At 32.1% G+C, this 23,249-nt stretch overlaps 1 protein-coding gene across 1 annotated transcript; it reads right to left on the reverse strand.

Annotated features, from left to right (window-relative positions):
* Positions 1-10,603: 10,603 nt before the first annotated feature.
* LOC127712000 (uncharacterized) lies at positions 10,604-14,440 on the reverse strand. The gene is made up of 5 exons (XM_052218157.1): positions 14,081-14,440; positions 12,934-13,115; positions 12,055-12,180; positions 11,088-11,483; positions 10,604-10,623 (listed from the first exon to the last, which is right to left on the reverse strand). Exons 1-5 carry the CDS (start codon positions 14,380-14,382, stop codon positions 10,604-10,606), a joined length of 1,026 nt encoding a protein of 341 aa, XP_052074117.1. The 5' UTR covers positions 14,383-14,440.
* Between the last annotated feature and the right edge of the window lie 8,809 nt (positions 14,441-23,249).

Here is a 23,249-nt window from a genome sequence, read left to right on the forward strand (position 1 = left end):
GCAATCAATCAATGAACAAAAGACAATCTCAGGAACTGATATTCGAGAGCATAACGAAACCAATAGACAATCAACACTGAAAACTAAAAAGAAATGAGAAACATATATCCGAAAAAAAACAGGGGCGACGTCATAGGAGGAACAGAACTTGCTACTTGCAAGACACTTGCCGTTAAACAATTTGATATGAAGACAAGATTTTGTTTCAATTTCTAAATTTCCAACATGAGGCATTTGCCTCATTCACCTCAGTGTAGTAATAATTGTGACCAGAGTCCATCTGCCAGTATTACTCAAACATTCAGGACGATAATGTGTTTTGCTTATTAACATCAATTGATTAAAAAATAAATTTCTGCAAGTTCACATTTCAAACTGGGATTATCATTCAATCATTATGCCATTCGGAGCCTATTCGGTATGAGTTTTGCTCATTTGTGAAGGCTATTATATGGTGACCTATACTAGATGGTGTGGATAGGGTTTTAAGGAATAGAGAATAGCGGGGGAAAATATAAATAATAAAGACTATGGACCAAAAAATGAATAAAATAGAATAATGAGGTGTTAAAAAAAAGAGAATAATTGGCTGCATAGTGATGCATTTACTAAAATGAGTGCAAATAATCGATATAATAAGATGAAATCGTTAGTGGATTAAATATTTAATTATACAGACATCATGGAAAATCTACAAGATTGGGTATTTCATAAGGAACAACCATGGAACTAAGGAAAACGCTCGTGAAATTCCCCGATGTAATGGGTAGCAACGTCCGGGGATATGGGTTAGCAACACCCAGGGGCTATGAGTTTTGTAACGACGTGCGTTAACCAATCAAACTCCTAGAAATATACTAAGCCGGGGATAATAAAAGATATAGCTCTGATTTCGTTATACTTATATGTATGAGCACGTTAATATAGATATGAATTTTAAAAAGATTGTTAGACGAACACGTTCAATCTTAGGATTTCATTCTTGACAATTTTTCCGAGCGATGCGAGGCGAAAACAAATTGCCGTCTATCAAGCCAAAATTTATATTTTTGCTATGCACACAATTTTTTTTTAAAACTTGGTAATCAATTTATCAAAAATACAGTCCTAGATAATCAAATAATCATGAAATATTTGGTCTAGTAATCAAATAATCACTAAAAAACAGCCAAGTAATCACATAATCAAAAACCCCACGAAGAGGCTCATTAAAGATGGCATATTTTGGTAGTTATATTGATTCACTTATAGGGTCTTTGTATCGGAAATAAACACATTAATTCTAAAACCAGTTGTTAGCATGATACGGGTTATTTTCTTCTCATATATTTTATGATGGTATGATACTAAACCCCTAACGGTAGGGATAGTGCTTGATATTCATGTGATGAAGACATCTGATGTTCAGTAGTTGTCGTTTGTTGATGTGATTCATATGTGTTTCTCGTTTCTCGTTTTTTATATAGATTAAACCGTTGGTTTTCTCGTTTAAATGGTTTTACACTAGTCATTTTTGGGGCCCTTCATACCTTGCTGTTCGGTATGAGCCAATGCTCCGTGTTGAAGACCGTACTTTGACCTATAACGGTTTACTTTTACAAATTGTGACTTGGATGGACAGTTGTCTCATTGACACCCATGCCACATCTTCTTATATCTTTATAATCTTTCGATCAGTTTAATTGAGGTCTGGAGCTGGCATGTCATTTACTGTTAGTAGTTCTTTGTTAATTTAAGAATCATTGTCATTTTGCTTAGTTGCTTTTATTACTTATTCTAACATCAGACTCGGACTTCTTTTAAACTGAGTTTTACTGTGCGTATTGTTGTGTGTTTGTTTATTCTATATTGGCTAGCTATAGTGGTATAGTGGGAGGATTTAGATCTCACAAAATATGTTTAACCCCGCCGCAGTTTTGCGCCTGTCCAAAATCAGGAGACTCTGGCCTTTGTTAGTCTTGTATGTTTTTTTTTTAATTATTTTATTTTAGTGTGACGTTCATTATCACTGAACTAGTATACATTTTTAATAAAGGGCCAGCTGAAGCCCGCCTCTGGATGCGGGATTTTCTCGTTGTGTTGAAGACCCATCGGTTGCCTTCGGCTGTTTTCTGCTCTTTGGTTGAGTTGTTGTCTCTTTGACACATTCTTTATTTCTTTTCTCAATTTTATTGCTTGATTAATTGATTTGTTAATTGATTGATTGATTGATTGATTGATTGATTGATTGATTGATTGATTGATTGATTGATTGATTGATTGATTGATTGATTGATTGATTGATTGATTGTAAAGGGATTTGCTCATGTTACTTCAAACAAAAGTCATGATCATTTGAGAATCCTTTGTTTGTTGTTGTTATAATAATAATTATTTGTATTGCCGTCATAATTAATTTCACCAATGAAACTTTACATTAATTTTTGACTTCGTATTAAATTAATTTGTAAACTTCTTGGAACTCAGCAATGACCGTCTGATTACAACTAGATCCGCAAGAATGTGAAATATGAAAACTTATTTGGCCTTCAATGACTCAACCTTTTGTAATGTGGGTAACTTCTTTGTTCAGTTAGATTTCGATTTTGACATTTATTTTGCAAACTACCATAGATTTCCGGTAATTGTTCTGTCAGAAAGGCCATGGGAAAGCATATTGACATAATTTTCTAAACGTTTACTGGAACCCAATAATTTGGCAAGGTGTTGCAACCTGTAATGTGAAGACGTGAATGGAGTTTGTGAGACCAGGCTCAAGCAAGCAGCCACTCGATAGCAGCCACTTAGCTAACAGCCAGTTTTCAGATATTTATATAGACCCAAATGTTGCATAAGATTCAAATGTTTTTATTAATATATAACCACTATATCATCAGTTTTTAATACATAATTAAGCAGTCAAAGACACTATTCAATGAATTTTTAAATTTCATTTCTTGTTCATTAATTATATAAAGGCAATAGAAATCGCTTTCAATATATCACACAACGTGCTGCACTCTTTATATTTTAAAAAGTCAACACTTTCGAGTATATATGGAATCGTAAATATGGAATTATTTAAATGTTGGCTAAATTGCACTATTGTGTGAAATAGCTTTCCATATTCTCGGCATCATAGCAAATAGTTCATGAAATGTAACAATTGTTCTGCATTAGAAGAGAATAAAAGAAAGTTGCACTCGTGCATTAACTTTTTTTTTGCCACACAAAACTGTTTTGACAAAACATTCTACTTCTGAACCAGTGGATTTCGCTTACTTATGTTTGGACGAAAGGTTTATTTTTTGTATCAAAGTATGGTGGGCAAGGAAATTATTTATCAGCTTAAAAAAATTATCCGTGCTATACCCAAACTTGTAATTTTGATCAAGTAGGCCCTATATCTCTAGCTTACGTTTGCATCTAGTGCGGACAAAAGTATTGCCGCTGATTTTTTTTATTAACTGTTCGATAAGGGTTGGGTAGGGTATCCGACCTCAACTTTGGACTTACTTTAGAAATAAAAAACTAAGCCGAACAACACTCTGATTTTTTTCTAATTTAGACCTCAGCTACCCAGCTTCCTTTGGCACCTAGTGCTGACAAAAGTATTGCCGTAGAATTTTTTTTTATTAAATTTTCGGTAAGGGTGGGGTTGGTTGTCCGACCCCAACTTTGGACCTACTTAAAAAAAACTAAGTCTAAACAACAAGCTGGATTCATTTCAGTAGACCTCAGCTACCGAGCTTCGAATTCCATTTGCACATAGTGCGGACAAAAGTATTGCCGTAGACATTTGTTTATTAACTTTTCGGTAATGGTGGGGTAGGGTTGGTAGCTGAGGTCTACTCGAGAACAAATCCAGGGTGATGTTCGGTTTAGTCTTTTTTTATAATGTAATATGTAATATGCTGGCATATTATGAAAGCTCACGCCTTAATTGAAAGACATAGAAATGAAGAGAAAACGTATGATAACCAAAACAATCTACCAGAGACAAAATAACGTTGGTTAAGGCAACTAGGATGATGGTCTGGATGCGGGGTTCTTCATTTCTGTATTCTTTGATATTTTAGGCCATTTTTCTCTATTCCTAATACTTTTTGCCAATCATAAATCTCTTCTCTTTATATTTTAACACCATTATTCCATTTTATTTATTTCTTGGGCCTTTGCCTCTATTATTTATATTTTTGCCCACTATTCTCTATTCCATAAACCCCCATCCACACGTATCAACACCCTCTAGTTAAGGTCACCATATAGCCTTCACAATGCAAATAAGCAAAACTAATACCGAATAGGCTCCGAATGGCAAAAAGATTAAATGCTAATCCCTGTTTGAATTGTGAAATTGCGGAAATTTGTTTTTTTAATCAATTGATAAAGGAAAGCACATTATCGTCCTGAATGTTCGTATAATACTGGCAGATGGACCTTGGTCATCAATTCAAAACATCTTAGATCGGCCTTTCCAAACTTAAAAGTAAAGATCACGCACACTTATTTTTCAGATTGAGTGTTTTGCATCCGTCGACATTATCTTCGATTTGATAACCGCTGTGTATGTATACTTCTTAACGACCGGGTTAGTTAACAGTAGTAACCATCCTTGTTAGTGTGATGTTGTAATCAATCTATGTATTTGTACCATCTTTATATAATATTATATTGTACAATTTAGATTTGTGATTCGTTTAATATTTAAATATAATAATTTATTTTTTATCAAAGATATAAACAAGGTAATTTGAAAGTCTTTGATTCATTTATCACCGTAGATCAATTCAGAAGTCAGGCGGTCTATTTTGTCTACATTATGTTGAAAGAACACCGGGGTGTTTACATTGGCAATATTTACTATCAATGACTGTGAAACAAGAAATAAAAACATTGTACATTATAAAACGAGAAATAATTAAAATTAAATACAAAACTCTTCTTTAGTGAATTCAAAAACGAAAAACGGAAACACTTTTGATTTTCATTTTGGCTTTAGAGAAATCAAAAACAAAAAATGAAAACACTTTCGTTTTCCGTTTTGGTTTTAGAGAAATCAAAAAAGAAAAACGAAAACACTTTTGTTTTTCATTTTGGTTTTTGAGAAATCAAAAACGAAAAATGAAAACACTCTCGGTTTTTGTTTTTGATATTTCAAAATGAAAAACGAATGGACGCAAATATACACGGACCATCTTGATTTCATGTCGTCACGCGCTCCTTTTCATATTTTGACCTGGACACATTTTGGAGTTAACAAAGCTAAACATGGACTTAATCATATATATACCAAAATTGGGGTATCGAAATTATTCACGTTTTACTTCTGGGTATTATATATATAAATAACTATATTTATTTATTTAAATCATCATCTTCATCCTCCCCATCATCATAATCAACATGCTTTTATATAACATATTGATCAATACGGACATTTATATCTAAAGAATTGATTTTGTGTTTTGTCTGAAATCATATCTATCTGGAAAAAAATCTTGTAATTAGGAACAACCGTCATCACGAAACATTTTAACATATTGTTTAACGTGGCAAAATCGAATATCTGGGTAAAAATAAATCGGTGAGTTTTCAGAATATTGTTATAACTTAATGCAGTCGATACATCTAATTTTTTAACACTCAATATATGTAAATACATTTTGACAGCATCTCTTGGCTCGTCACTCAGAAATAGTGGTATTATATCAAGGTCCTTTATACACGCCATATTACTACCGCTATTACACGATTCTAACAAATATTGACAAACGATCAAACCCATGATTTTAAGTGATATGGCTTCTTTTTATGCCCCCGCCGCGATAGAAAGGGCATTAAGTGTTACCCTTGTCCGTCAGTACGTCCATCCATATGTACATACGTACGTACGTCCAAAAATTAGTATCCGTTCTCTAACTTTAGGTTGCCTCAACGAAATTGTTATGAAACTTATACACAATGCTTATTACCACAAAACACAGATCAAGTTGAATTTGGGTGGCGTTACTTTTATCGTTCTATAGTTATGCACCTTTATTTATAAATGGAAAATTGCTGAGTTTTTTGTTTCCGTTCTTTAACTTTAATTTGCTTTAACCAAATGTTAAGAAACTTATACACAATGCTTATCACAAAAAAAAAAAAAAAAAAAACACAGATCAAGTTTAATTTGGGTGACGTTACTTTTACCGTTCTAGAGTCATGTCCCTCTACAAATGGAAAAAAAAATGCTGAATTTTTCGTTTCCGTTCTCTCACTTAAGTTTGCCTCGACCAAATGTTATAAACTTTATACAGCCCTTGGATGGTGTAAACTTCCCAAAATAACGTGTATGGTGTAATGGTGTATGGCATATGGTGCAATGGTAGAAGGTGTATGGTGCTATGGTGTATGGTGTAAGGGGAATGGTGTAATGGTGTATGAGGAATGGTGTGATTGTGTAACGTGCGATCGGGAATGGTGTGAATGAATGGTGTACGACATTTCATTGGTTGAAACCGAAGTTCATTTTATTTTAATTTTTCGGATTGTAAACATAAACAATAATAATAATCCTATTGTTCTTTTTTCCCAGTAAAGCAAATTACTTTACTCGTTAGACTCTATGTCATATATATTTAATATACACATATTAAAAAATCTTTTTTTTTATATTCTTATTTACATTAAACAATGGCTTTAAAATTACACACTTGTGATCACATGCAGTTATCATAAAAGAAAGGATTTTATCTAAACTAGAAGGATGATAGAAAGGTTATCCACGCATCGGAACAGTATTTTTATATCACGGGTTATCAACATCATTTTTAAAGTTGCTTCGTTCCCCACTTTTGACAGTCTCTTTATAATATCTTATCGTCATTCACCTATGTTTGCCTTGGATTTACGATTCTGTTTTCCAAAAAATGTTCAAAGGAAAATTGTACAGTGTTATTGCACATAAGGTGTTGTATAATTATGAACAATCTCGTCAATTTCGTTAGATTTGTCTTTACGGATTATAAATGATATCTTGAACGTCCGAAAAAATATACTTATGTGAAACGGAATGAAATACTTGTATCAACACATGGAACGTAAGCGGCCCGGTCAAAGGTCATAGGGGAAAAACCGCTTACATCATTGAGCACGTAATAATAAACATTGATCGCCAGAATCACTACTCGAGTTGAAAATGTCTTAAATCATGCAAATTATACCATTTTAAATAGTTATATAATCCATTAGGTTAGTAAAAATACAAAAACTTAGCCAGTGTGTATCCTTTCAGAGGTGCAAAACCATACTTTGTCGTACACAAGCCGTGACAAGGTCCTTTTAGCTGTTTAGGTCACGGTCTTCTGCATTACCTAACTGAAATATTTTAACTTTTGTGACTTATTTCCGTGTTTATAACACTAGACTCAGGAATGGTTTGCTTATGAATTATTCCATTTTATTGCATACATGTATATAGGGATCCCTATAATTGTTTAAAGGGTCCACCAGCTAGGTTACTTACTTGTAAAATGTACTGTTCCAAACAGTCAAGATCTGTCAAAATTAAACTTACAAACATGCTGATTTTTACCACCTTACAAATATACTTGATATTTCTTTTTTTTTTAAATAAAACAAGTTTCTGCTGTAACTGCAACAGGCACATGTGGGGTACACCCCCTTTTATTAAATTTCTGTGGTTTTTTTATGAATTATTATGGCTTAAAATGTTTAATTTTTACTATGTTTATACCATGCTTATTTGTGGCTACTGTGCATGCCTCGTCTTGTTTCAAGTCAAATTACCAACTCTGATACAACCCCTTATTTTACTTTCCATACTAAACATTGCTAAATTAAAAATATTGAATATTTTAAGTAATAATAAAAATTAAACCCCCAAAACATCAAGCAGGGTCTACTTCACAAGGCTCCTGTGAATACTACAAGAGACTGTACACAAGCATATAAAACCTTGATCATGTGAACTGATATTTTTGCATGGTTATTGGTTGTTCTTTGCCAAGTTTAAAGTTTACATGATCAAAGTCTTTATTGTAACAGTGTACATGGTGTAATTGTGGGGCAACAGCAAGGTTAGTAATAAGATCAGATATTTTATTCCAATAAAAATGCCCATGAAAAGCAAAATAAATTATAACAAAGATTTTAATAATTGACACAATAATTTTAATAATCATATATAAATATGAACATGATGAATATAATCATAAGATCAAACCACACTCAAACCATGGTCAACGCCATAAGCATGTAAATAAAAAAGCAGTAACCCAACAACATGCAGAGTTGCATTTTTTCATCTTTGGTCTACACACCCACAGTGTATTTTGATTCATATTCTGGTATTTCAATTGCAGATTTCTAGTGAAATAATGGGTATAGTAATCTTTGTTGGTTATCTGTTTACAATGTTTGGTTAAATTATTGAAAATGTATAAAGTTTCAAGGAGAAGTTGTTCAGTTATATCCTGCTCTAACAGTTGGTACAAAATAGAAAAATGGATGCAAGAACAATGTGAAATACATAAATGTAACAAGGGAACTGGATCATGTGACTGTTCACCTCCATTTCAACTTATACCTTTTCCCACTGAGAGAAAAGATCCTGCTGGTCGCAAAAAATGGACAACAATTGTAAATCGAAAACATGGAAACAATAATTGGCAACCTAATTCTGAATCTCGAATTTGCTCCAAACATTTTGTAGATTGTGAACCAACTCTTAGTAACCCGTTACCAACACTTGACTTGGGTTACACACCAATACAAGTAACAAAATTTAGGCCCCCTCCACGTGAAAGACATGACAGTCCCCCTCCTAAGAAAACAAAGCGAAAACTTGAGAATGACCTTTCAGTTGAGGATTTGAACAAACACATAACTTCTGATCATGACTACATGTATATACAAGACACAGACTGTAACCGTGAAGTAATTTTATTGAGGGACCAGGTACAGAAACTGCAAAAAGAAGTCAATATGTATAAATCTGCTTACATAAGATCTGTCAATACTAAACGCAAAACAACATTTGACATAAATGTTATATTACAAAGTGACAAAAAATGCAAATTCTATACAGGCATACCAAAGGTTGAAACTTTCAATGACTTTTTCATTGAATTGGAACAAAAAGTGAGGCAAATGAGACATTGGAAAGGTCCAAAAAGGACATGCAATCCACTTAAAAACAAGAAATATACAAGATCAAATTCAAACAGAAAATTATCACTTAAATTTGAATTTGCATTGACCCTTATGAAATTAAGGTTAGGCCTGTTGTTTGAAGATCTTGCTGACCGATTTGGAATTTCTACCACCCATGCTTCAAACATATTTACAACATGGATAAAAGTTTTGTCCAGTACAATAGGATCTTTGGTGTTTAACCCATCAAAAGAGGCAGTTAAAACAAATTTACCACCTTCTTTCAAAGGAACAAAATACATTGATGTCCGTCACATCATTGACTGCACCGAAGTATTTTTAGAGAGACCCAATAATTTAGAGGTTGCAGCTCAGACATGGAGTGATTATAAACATCATAACACAGCTAAATTCTTAGTGAGCATAAATCCTTCTGGCTTAATTAATTATGTTTCAGAGGGTTTTGGTGGTAGATGCAGTGATAAATATATTACTAACAATTCTGGTTTTTTAGACATTCTTGAACCATATATGACTGTGTAATGGCTGATCGTGGCTTCACCATAAGGGAAGAATTAGCTTTGGTAAGAGCACAACTGTTTATTCCACCAGGTCGTAGAGGTGTTACACAAATGTCAACAAATGAAGTCCAACAAACAAAAGAAATTGCTAATCGCAGAATTCATATTGAGCAAGCTATACGAAGAATGAAATACTTTAGAATACTGAAGTATGAAGTGCCGCTTACTCTCATGCAACATTTGGATAGTATTTTTAAAACAATTGCAGGAATATGCAACATGTACCCCCCTCTTCCAAAGTATGAGACATAATTTTGATTGTGATCCAAAAATTGTGAAAAATAATCACAATTCAGGTTTTGTTGTTAGTTTTCATTTGTTTCACATTTTTCATGTCATTGTCTTTTACCACTGACTAAAGGGTATGGGGTTTACTCATCATTGAAGGCCACACAGTTGCCTATTACTACTAATATATTCACTTCATTTGAACTCTGGTGGAACGTTGTCTCATTTGCAATCTATTGGAGCTAAACAATACCACATCTCCTTATTTTTATAAAGTATAGCATAATTTATATATGAAAATTAAATCTTTTCTACAGGTACATATTCAGGTAAAATTATTTGATAATGCATATATAGTAACTGCATTCTTCTAAAAATTAAAGTTTCAATTATTTGTACATGTACATCATGCATTCTGTATGACAAATTATATTTAATTACTTTGAGTGCATTTTTTGCAAACCCACTGCTGTAACTTTGATGCTACCTTTTTTGTTACATTAACACATCTGAAATGATACCACAAGTCACAAATATCACAGCAAATACTATGATCAATAAAATTTTCAACATTTTCAGAGTTTTTCACAATGTGATTACATGATGGACAAAAATATGTTGTTTCAAACTCCATTTGGTCCTCTATAGGACTGCTGTTATTCCTGGTACACACCTCCTGTAGATTTGAAGCAGTTTGCATTTTAAGTTCACCAGAAAATAGTTCAGGAACAAAATATTTTTCAAAAAATAATTTTAAACTATCAACAATTTCCTCATAATAAGGTTTGTCAAAAACAATTCTCTGACAAAATGTTCCATTACATGTATATATAAAAAAGTCACAATATTTCCTTCCAGTTATTGCTAACTGGCCTTGAATTTGGCCATAATATTTGTGTTTTTTTTTTAAACTGTACTTAGTTCCATCAACATACAAATAGTCTGGAATAGAACAACTGCAAAATGTTGTACATTTGCCACATTTTGGAACAAGAGGACATTTAATTTCAACAACACCTGAGCCACAACAAGCACAATCAACGAGTAAATCAGGGCTAGCCCCAAGATAAGTCATGTCATTATCAAGAAATATTCCACATTCTGTAATAATAACATCTGTGTGGCCTGCTTTCTTCATACCCACAAGGTAACATGATTTGGCTTCTGGTTCCATTTCTCGCCCATGCTTAAGAGACCTTATGTTAGGATTTAACTTTTTGTATCCCATGAGTCGTGAAATTAATGGATCAAAAGTAACACCCTCTTTTTTCTTATAACTCTGCACTTTTGTATGTATTTCGTAGAAATTCGATGATGTCAGACGACCCGATCTTATTTCATGCCATTTTTCATTGCTGCACTGACCAACCGTAGAACGCATTACTTTTTGAATTTCACTCTGAGTATACTTTGGCATGTTGCTTAAAAAGTCAGTTTGGTTGTTACATTTTGTTTTAATGTCTTGTATTGTGTAGGCTGTGATGTCTTCACTAACTGGTTTGGTTACTGTTTCTTCTACACTTTCTGTGACAAAACCTGAAAGAATATTTTAAACAACATATTTAAGTGCATTGATTTTGACTTGGGGAATGGCTTTTTTTGTGGGGAGGGTTTTGAAATTTCCTCATTTTTAATAAGAATTTTAGGCTGTGTCTTGAACAAATTGTTTTCAAAGACATATCCTTTTTAGAGTTTTTGTAGAGATTGGAACCAATAATAACAAAAAAAGCCCCAAACTAAACAAATCATAACATCTGAGATTAGAACTAAAGGTATATTCATCATTTTAGATTTTCAAGAAAAACAATGAAAAAAGTTTTAAAACTAGTTAATATGTTGTGACTTGATTTTCAACTGTTCTTGTTAAAAAAAAAATTTGTAGTCCAAGTTATTCATCTCAAATGACTTATTCTTGTAAATTTAGATTTATCACGAGATCAAATTTTATCATGTTATTATAAACTGCATTCATACGACATAAACAAACAAATAAAAAAACTAGCAAAAAAGCTCTATGAGAAAATTAAAACAATAAAACAATAAAAACTTAAAACAATTGAGGTTCTTCAAGTTTATTTTATTATTATAACATTGTATTTATATGTACCTTTGAAAATACAAGCATTTGGGATAGACTTCTTGAGTACTGCTGAAAAAGTGTCCAGGTTGTCTCTACTTTCAGGTATGGGCTGGTACTGCAACTTGGACTGGCAAACTAAAGGTCTTTTACTATCTAAAATAAAACCGAAAGAATTAATGACTTATCCCCCTTTGATCAATGAACATGAATATAGACTACTCTTGTGATCATATTTTGTTGTTGTTTCACATACTGGAATAATGTATAAAAAGAATATCTAGTGTATCAAAACACAAACTCGTGACATATATTTCCTACTTGTTGACGTTATCATTAATGTGATAGACTTATTAATTTACATGTTAATTTCTGTGTCATTTGGTCTCTTGTGGAGAGTTGTCTGATTGACAATCTTACCACATCTTATTTTTATAATATATCTCATTATTTGCTTTGTTAGTTCGAGTCTAGTTTCCATGGTAAAATCCATGACAAGGATTGGTACAGCAGTATGGAAATAAAAACATATATAGTGTGGCTAATAAAATATCAAAAATTATAAATGGTATGTATGTCAGTGGCGGATCCAAGGGGGGGGGGAACCCCCTTTTTTTGAACAACCAATGCATTTGAATGGGGACATATAGTTGGAACCCCCCCCTTTATCCTGGGATAGGTACACCACCACCCCCCCCCCCCCCCCCCCCCCCTTCCCCTCCCCTTTTATAAATGGCTGGATCCGCCCCTGTATGTAATGACTTTTTGATACTAAATTCTATTTAAAATCATATAAAATGTACACAACCTTTGAAATAATTGATCAGATGTACATGAATAGTAGTTATTACAAAAATTGTAGCCAAATTATATAGAATTTTTCTCGTGCTTGGTAATAAAAAAACATACCTGATTGTCCATGTCTTGACTTGAAGATTCTCAAATCTTTAATTTTAGTTGGCTTCACTCCCTTTATTCTTGACGGTACTTTCCATGTGCAGGGGAGGGAAGTACATGCAGATGCACCTAGTTTGTTTGCAGCCTCAACTCGGAAAAGGAGTCCAGCGACATGATTACATGTTCTTCCCAAACTGAAAAAAAATACAACTAATAAATGATCTTGTTCAATACCCAGTAAATCTACAGCAAATGATGCAAGTCGATCAGCAAGAAAACTTATATTGACAAAACAGTTATTAGTTTTAAATTAATAAAGAACTGCAAGATAAATGTGCAAACATAGAAATAAACATGTCAACCAACAGTTAGCATGGTTAGTTTTATACCATGTAGGTTTTTACAGCCGTGACAATGGATATGATTAGCAAGGAACATTTTACAAGAAAGATAAAAAATGATATACCATTTCATGAACATGTGAATTTGAGGTTTTCTAATTAAACATTTCCCATAACAAACATGACAAAGGTTGGGGACAATCTCCCAAATGGGATATAAATTTACTGTACTTCAAATCTTGCTTTTCTTTAAAAAAAAAATTAATTTAACAATCATTTTTTTAAAACATTTCCCCTAATTTGTTTTGGCACATTAATTTTTCATACATTTATGTTTCAATTGAGGTATTATATCTCGAATGGGATAGTTTAACCCATTTTGGAGATTGGTCCCAACCTTTTACAGCTTATTAATTGCTATTACATTAAAATGGAAGGCTTTACAGTACATTGCAAATCTATGAGGTTATGGATGGGGATCTTTCATTTCTGTATTCTTAATTTTACATTTGTCTTCATCTTTAAAAGAATGGCTATTCTGTAATTACATTTATTACTTGATGACTGTATTTTGGACTTGTTTTTTTCTATAATTATTATATGTTTGCCCATTTCTTTTATTTTTGTAGTTATTTTTTATATATTTAACATCCCATTATTCTGAGATTTTTCTGCTCTTAATTACTTTGCACATTTTTCACTATTCTTATTTTTTCTCCATTATTATGTATTATGTTAAACCCATCCACACCCTCATCTATGCATATAATTCAAGGAACTTTACTATACATTTTATATTAAATAACATGAAGTCTTACCCTGCTGTGCATGTGCAGTATGAGGATCCAATTTCTCCTGTTGCTTTCTCAACACACACCCAGACATCATGTTCTTCTTCTTTTATTTTTTGTGAAGGCACACATTTTGCTCTTAGAAAACAGTTCTTGGATCTTGCATCAATGTCATGATAGAATATTTGTTGCAAGAATCCATTTTTAAAATATTCATAAGCCTTGCCAATTTTATAGTCTTGGAGAATCTCCTTCATTTTACCAGATGTATTTTTTTCGCTTAAGTACTTTACAATGTCAGATATGTAGACTGGTGGAAATTTTTTCATACCATTTTTCTCATCTAACCAGTTATTATGAATCTGTAGTGGATCTGGTAAAGCTTGGCCGTTTATATTTAGCAAGTTCTGATAGTCTAGTTTATTGGTTTTGATAATTTCAAAAGAAGTTGGAATGACTGCAATTTTTAAAACAGACGCCGAATAGCAAAGAGCCGCCAATTCACTTTTTGTACCATCTTTCGTCATACCTCTCTTTGTCAAGAAGTCGCGCAAAGCACTTACTTTCCAGGTTAAAAAATCATCTAAAGAAGTGTTTTGGTCAGTAGTATCCATTATAAAAGGTAATATCGTATCAAATGTCAAATATATAAAAGGTAAAGTATATAAAAATCGTGTAAAAATGTATCAAATTAAGTTCAGAACTTCACATCTTTCTTTCAACGTTATCACGGCGGCCATATTGTTTACAATGGATACGGAAGTTTTCCCCTATGACCTTTTGACCCGCACCGCCATATTGAAAATGACGTTAAGTGTTGATACAAGTATATTTGCCACTTGATATTTAACCACCAACAAAATCAACCAACCGACATAATATACTAACAGTATACTTTTCCTAGAAGAGAACTTCTCATACTTTTCATTATAAAGTACAAATGAAATCTGTCATGTCAGTCACACTGTTGGATGATGAGGTGGAATAGTTTTATTATACAAACCATCCTGAACTACTGAGTTTAAATCATCACACCTCAGCAAGCACGACAAATTTATGCGCAGACCAACCCATCACACAATAGCCCAAAAGGAATCTGTGATGTACCCGTCCATATTCAGAAGTCATGGAAGTGGGAAATACAGATACTGATACTGACTTTAGTGACAGTTTTATATAACGAATACAGAGATGAAATGCTGGCACTCTAAATTAAAGCGGACAAGATTTGTTATCATTGTATTGCAATGTTGCTGTCATTTGTATTATACAATCCATCCTGACATCAAAATATTGCTGATTTACTATGCGGCTGCCGCTATATAGATTTACATAATAAAGTGCAAATATGGTCAGTTTTGTTTGATACTTTAAAATAGTTTTGTTATACGAGTCAGCCTGAGGTATCAAAACTACTGAAATTTTCTTGCGAGACAATATTTTAAATAAAAAGAGGACATGCTGGCTTTCTAGATTGATGGGGACAAATTTTTGTTGTCATTGTATTGCAATGTTGCTGTCATTTGTATTATACAATCCATCCTCACATCAAAATATTGCTGATTTACTTTGCGACTATATGCTGATTTACTATGCGGCTATATAGATTTACATACATGACATTATAAAGTACTAATATGATCAGTTTTGGCTGATGCTTTAAAATAATTTTGTTATACAAGTCAGCCTGAGGTATCAAAACTACTAAAATTTTCATGCGAGACAATATTTTGAATAAAAAGAGGACATGCTGGCTATCTACATGAATATTGATGGGGACAAATTTTTGTTGTCATTGTGTTGCAATGTTGCTGTCATTTAATTTGTATAATGCAATCCATTCTGACATCAAAATATTGTTGTTTACTATGCGGCTATATAGATTTACATAATAAAGTGCAAATATGGTCAGTTTTGGTTGATTCGTTTAAATAATTTTGTTATACGAGTCAGCCTGAGGTATCAAAACTACTGAAATTTTGTTGCGAGACAATATTTTGAATAAAAAGAGGACATGCTGGCTATCTAGATTGATGGGAACAAATTGTTGTTGTCATTGTATTGCAATGTTGCTGTCATTTGTATTATACAATCCATCCTGACATCAAAATATTGCTGATTTACTATGTGGCTATATAGATATTGCTGATTTACTATGTGGCTATATAGATATACATAATAATGTGCAAATATGGTCAGTTTTTGTTGATGCGTTTAAATAATTTTGTTATACTAGTCAGCCTTAGGTATTAAAATTACTGAAATTTTGTTGCGAGACAATATTTTGAATAAAAAGAGGACATGCTGGCAATCTAAATTGATGGAGACAAATTTTTGTTGTCATTGTGTTGCAATGTTGCTGTCATTTGTATTATGCAATCCATTCTGACAACAAAATATTGCTGATTTAGTATGCGGCTATATAGATTTACATAATAAAATGCAAATATGGTCAGTTTTGGTTGATTTGTTTAAATAATTTTGTTATACGAGTCAGCCTGAGGTATCAAAACTACTGAAATTTTGTTGCGTGACAATATTTTGAATAAAAAGAGGACATGCTGGCTATCTAGATTGATGGGAATAAATTTTTGTTGTCATTGTATTGCAATGTTGCTGTCATTTGTATTATACAATCCATCCTGACATCAAAATATTGCTGATTTACTATGTGGCTATATAGATATACATAATAATGTGCAAATATGGTCAGTTTTTGTTGATGCGTTTCAATAATTTTGTTATACTAGTCAGCCTTAGGTATCAAAATTACTGAAATTTTGTTGCGAGACAATATTTTGAATAAAAAGAGGACATGTATGCTGGCAATCTAAATTGATTGGGATAATTTTTGATGTCATTGTGTTGCAATGTTGCTGTCATTTGTATTATACAATCCATTCTGACAATAAAATATAGCTGCTTTACTATGTGGCTATATAGATATACATAATATTAAAAGTGCAAATATGGTCAGTTTTGGTTGATGCTGTAAAATAATTTTGTTATACGAGTCAGCCTGAGGTATCAAAACTACTGAAATTTTCTTACGAGACAATATTTTGAATAAAAAGAGGACATGCTGGCTATCTAGATTGATGGGGACAAATTTTTGTTGTCATTGTATTGCAATGTTGCTGTCATTTGTATTATACAATCTATCCTGACATCAAAATATTGCTGATTTACTATGCAGCTATATAGATTTACATAATAAAGTGCAAATATGGTCAGTTTTGGTTGATACTTTAAAATAGTTTTGTTATATGAGTCAGCCTGAGGTATCAAAACTACTGAAATTTTCTTGTGACACAATATTTTGAATAAAAAGAGGACATGCTGGCAATCTAGATTGATGGGGACAAATTTTTGTTGTCATTGTGTTGCAATGTTGCTGTCATTTGTATAATGCAATCCATTCTGACAACAAAATATTGCTGATTTACTATGCGGCTATATAGATTTACATAATAATAAAATGCAAATATGGTCAGTTTTGGTTGATTCGTTTAAATAATTTTGTTATACGAGTCAGCCTGAGGTATCAAAACTACTGAAATTTTGTTGCGTGACAATATTTTGAATAAAAAGAGGACATGCTGGCTATCTAGATTGATGGGAATAAATTTTTGTTGTCATTGTATTGCAATGTTGCTGTCATTTGTATTATACAATCCATCCTGACATCAAAATATTGCTGATTTACTATGTGGCTATATAGATATACATAATAAAGTGCAAATATGGTCAGTTTTTGTTGATGCGTTTAAATAATTTTGTTATACTAGTCAGCCTTAGGTATCAAAATTACTGAAAAATTGTTGCGAGACCATATTTTAATTAAAAAGAGGACATGCTGGCTATCTAAATTGATGGGTATATTTTTTGTCATCATTGTGTTGCAATGTTGCTGTCATTTGTATTATACAATCCATTCTGACATCAAAATATTGCTGATTTACTAAGCGGCTATATGAATTTACATGATAAAGTGCAAATATGGTCAGTTTTGGTTGATGCTTTAAAATAATTTTGTTATACGAGTCAGCCTGAGGTATCAAAACTACTGAAATTTTCTTGCGAGACAATATTTTGAATAAAAGAGGTCATGCTGGCTATCTAGATTGATCAGGACAAATTTTTGTTGTCATTGTATTGCACTGTTGCTGTCATTTGTGTTATACAATCCATCCTGACAACAAGATATTGCTGATTTACTATGTGGCTTTATAGATATACATAATAAAGTGCAAGTATGGTCAGTTTTTGTTGATGCGTTAAAATAATTTTGTTATACGAGTCAACCTGAGGTATCAAAACTACTGAAATTTTGTTGCGAGACAATATATTGAATAAAAAGAGGACATGCTGGCAATCTAGATTGATGGGGACAAATTTTTGTCATTGTACATGTTGTTTTGCAATGTTGCTGTCATTTGTATTATACAATCCACCCTGACATCAAAATATTGCTGATTTACTATGCGGCTATATAGATCTATATAATAAAGTGAAAATATTATGGTCAGTTTTGGTTGATGAGTTAAATAATTTTGTTATACAAGTCAGCCTGAGGTATCAAAATTACTGAAATTTTGTAGCGAGACAATATTTTTAATAAAAGGAGGGCAAAAATATTTCCAAATTTTTTAACCCTATATAAATTAACAGATTGACACACTCCCCATTTCCATTCTCAATTTTATAATTATAAGTGCAAATATGGTCAGTTTTGGTTGATGCTTAAAATAATTTTGTTGTACATGTTGTACATGTACCAGTCATCCTGAAGTATTCATTTTTGGCATTGTTTGTCGATATATCTGAAAACCAAGTTTATAAGATTTACGATACATGTTAAAACCGATAATAATAGCATTGTAACCAATATCGTTTTTAATTTATAGATAGGCAGATCGCGGATAAATTTGCATTACAAGCAAAGTTTTATGCGTACTTTATTTACAAATACATGTATATATATTTAATCTGTATTGTTTATATAACCATCATAGGCATGACCACGGAGATTTTAATTTTATACATTAATTTACAATTTTGTGATCAAAATTCGTTTTTTAAATCAAATAAATAATTTTGTAGTCGCACGCTTTCTTTGAAATTTAATTGCATTATGGGTAATTTCGGATCGTGTAGATAGAATAGGGAATGGTGTATGGTGTAATGTGTAAGGTGTATGGTGCAAAGGTGTAACGTGTATGGTGTAATGGCACAAGGTGTATGGTGTAATGGTGTATGGTGAATGGTGTAATGGTGTATGGTGTGAGTGGGAAGTTTACACCATCCAAGGACTGTACACAATGTTTATTACAACAACCCAGATCAAGTTTGAATTTGGGTGGCGTCACTTTTACAGTTCTCTAGTTATGTCCCTTTATAACGTTATATGCAAGCGGGGCATCATCTGTGTCCCATGGACGCATTCTCCATTTATTCCTAATCTATTTCGCTTATCTAGACAAAATCAGAGAGTCGATAACACCTAGAGGATTTTTTTATAACAAAAAATCTAAATGAAATATGACAGATAGTTTTCTTTCATTGTAGCCAAAACTAAGCTTCTGAAAAAGATAAAATCGCTCACTTATCAAGAGTCATATTGACAGATCTTGATTGGTATACACTTTCAACTTACATCATACATCATTACACTATACACCATACACCATACGCCATTCCCTGTTCCCCTTTCCCATTTGAATCATACGCGATTCGCAACATTTTATAATTACTCATAATATTAAGTGTTTGAGGGAATTGCAAACGAGTTAAAAGTAAGAAATAACAAACAACATTAGTCATACACCTTACACAACTCAACATGCACCATACATCATACGTTCATACATTTAATTGAGAATTTACACAAAAGCTGTATGTTGAAAATTTATTGACTTATAGATTTACTAACAAATTATGCACAATAAACTTCTAGAAGGATACAAATGTGTTAGATCAAATAAACATAAATGTTTGTTAAAATGATAGCTGCTCACGAAGTTTTAATTTTTCACATTACTTAATCATTAACAAATGAACATAAACTTTTTTTTTCATTTGTCCTCATCTCCTAAGAAGGTTATCTATTTAATTAAATATAATTTTATTCTTTATCTATAGACAGTGTCATTCAATTTTGCATTTTGAGGTAAATGATTAGACATTATATCTTAACAATAATTGTACTGAAGTTATAGTTGTAACAGAATCAAGCTAATTAAATCTAGAGACAATTTTGGCTGTTATATTTATTCATTTGATACGCATTTCGACAATTAAAGTCGCTTCAGTGAATATATCAAAATATTTGAAAATGCTCTCAAGAGTGATATATTGTTTGGCTTCGCAATCTTTTGGTCAAGAGTGTTCATGATGTAGGTTCTTCCCTGAAAATGTACCGTTTACTGAAGGCAAGCTGGAAAGCATGTTTGTTGTCTCTTAAGGGCCGACTATTGTTCTTGGCACTGTCGAGTCAATAATTGGGTTCGAATTACCTTGCTAGTATCCAAATATTCAGTGATTATAGATTTTATCATATACCGAACCAATCAGAATACCATACAGTATAGTATCATTGTCAAAACAGTTGACGTAAAGTTGGGATACTTTGTGACGAATTAAAAAGTTGTACTTTACTAAGGAGTGTTATATTTTATATAATAAGTCCATTGTTGCATTTTTGTGTTTTGTATACTGTTGTTTGTCTTTTGCTCCTTTTTTTTTTGCCATGGCATTGTCGGTTTGTGTTCGACTTATGAGTTTGAATGTCGCTTTGGTATCTTTCGCCTATCATGAATTGAGTTATAGATAATGCATATTTTAAGGTTTTTCTTGTCGTATAACAAACCCCGAGGTGTCCGAGGTGTGTTATACGACAAGAAAAACCACAACATATGCATAATCTGACTTATATCCCGAAAAAAATAATTATTTTCTGCAAAGATCTGCTGGATTTGCAACCTATTTTACCAACCATACTAAACATGCTAAAGTTGGATATTCTTTTTTGATGCGTTCACTTTTTAATACGACTTAAGGCTCATTAATGATTTGAAATAAAACTCACTAATTAATCTAGATATAAACTTTAAAAACCATTATCCAGTTACAATAAAAATATTACTGTAACTGCATGAAGCAAGACACAATTGAATTGTGACGGTGTATGAAAAATACAAGTAACTTTGTAAGTAATCTATTGTATCAACTTAGTTTATGAATGGGGAATGCTATGTCTTTTTCTGTGACCTTATACAGGTCATTATTTTATGTCTTGAAGCAAATTTCATTGAAACTTGGTATCGTTTGGGTTGATTCTTCAAATTCTGAAATAAAATAACTCCAAATAGGTATATAATTGATTACATTTTTTTTCATTGTAAACATGTATATAGATTAAATATACACATCAGAAGTAAAAATGTACTTTATCCATTGAGCGACTTGACTAACAACCGAAAATAATCTGTCGCCTGGCTACTTTTAACAACTCAAAAATCTGCAAGTATCATAGAAATACATGTATAAACAGTTAAACTTTTTCTATTTTTTCAATGTGTTGTCAACTAGAAACTGCACGTGTGCACATTGCAAGCATTTTGGAAAAATCTCTTCATTTATTTTGATTTCGCAATTTTTTTTCTGTAAATAAAAAAGAACCAATTTGATGGCTGTAAATGTTAATTCTTTACTTTGTAAAAAGATTGTGTTTAATGTTGACGTAAAATTGTTTTCGATGGCTAATATTCAAACAACCCAAATGAGTGTTGCTAAATAACCAATAGGGAATCAGAACGTATAAAAATTCAGAAAAAAACCTAAATACAGTCGATAAACCAGCATTTTGTGTTGGAAGATCATCGTTATAGAATTTTACAATTTTTTTTTTCGAATTGATAACTGGAAATTTCGTTCAAGTACCACTCTATTAAAGTAACTCATATGCAAGTGCAAAATAATTGACCACCGAAAAAGAGATTCTTGCTCGCATACAACATAGATAACATGCATTATCTTATGAGTGTGACCTGTTATATATTTCCCACATGAGGATACATTTCTCGCATCACACTGAACGGAGTGCAATATGAATATGCGTTATGAAAAGGGCATTGAATTGGGTTCCTGACACAATATTCTCAATATCGTAAGAGGATTTTTTATTGGAAGTTAAGTATGCAAAATTAAACATATTTCACATAACTTTCCCAATAAAAGGCAAAGCTTTATTTGAAACTCTTTCGAATTGGATATCGCTTGATACCGTCTCTCGTAACTAAGTTTCAGTAATAATTATCAACTTGCCAAAGGCTCGATTATTTTTTGAAATTAAACAACCCAACATAATATCAAGCGATATTAAATTCTCATTCGTTAAACAAACTACCATTAATAAACTACCAACGGTAGCAAACATTTGATATGTTGAAAAAGTAAAACGAAAGTCATTGTACATTACATATGACTTGTATAATGGGTGTATGTACGCTTTTGTAACTTTAGGGAAATCTTTACAATCGTATACAAGTCGCATTTCGTACATTACACAATGATATCAAAAGCGTATTATGAAAACAATGCAAATTAAGAAAGTATCATAATGTTTGCACCTTAGTCGAAACATTGCCTGGTACAGCAACACATTATTTATCCAAATTTTTAACTGACAACTATTTATGGAATAAAAACTAGCCGTTTGTTGATTTATTTCATTTTATTTTTTCGTTTTCTGTTTTTTTTTCAACTTAAATTAGGTCGTTATTTTAGTTTTCTCGTTTGTATTGTTTTACATTAGTCATGTCGGGTATTTTAAAAGCTTGCTATGAAGAATAGGTTTTGCTCATTGATGAAGGTCGTACGTTTACCAATAGTTGATAACTTCTGCGTCATTTGGTCTCTGGTGGAATGTTGTCTCATCGGCAATCATTTCATACTCATAATCATATGTTATATAGGTACTGTACAGATGTTGAGTTATATTATTCATGTCTAGGTATAATTCAAAACTACATGATACCGAATTTATATCGATGAACCATTTTGTTTATCGAATAGATAACTGGAAAGTATCACTCTATTAAAGTAATTTATTACACAAAATAATTGATTACCGAAATAGAGGTTCGTGTACGTAGTTCACCAAAAAGGCATCGACTCAGTTTAAAATGTATAATAT

The sequence above is a fragment of the Mytilus californianus genome, unplaced genomic scaffold, assembly GCF_021869535.1.
Source record: "Mytilus californianus isolate M0D057914Y unplaced genomic scaffold, xbMytCali1.0.p SCAF_8, whole genome shotgun sequence".
Classification (NCBI taxonomy): Eukaryota; Metazoa; Mollusca; class Bivalvia; order Mytilida; family Mytilidae; genus Mytilus; species Mytilus californianus.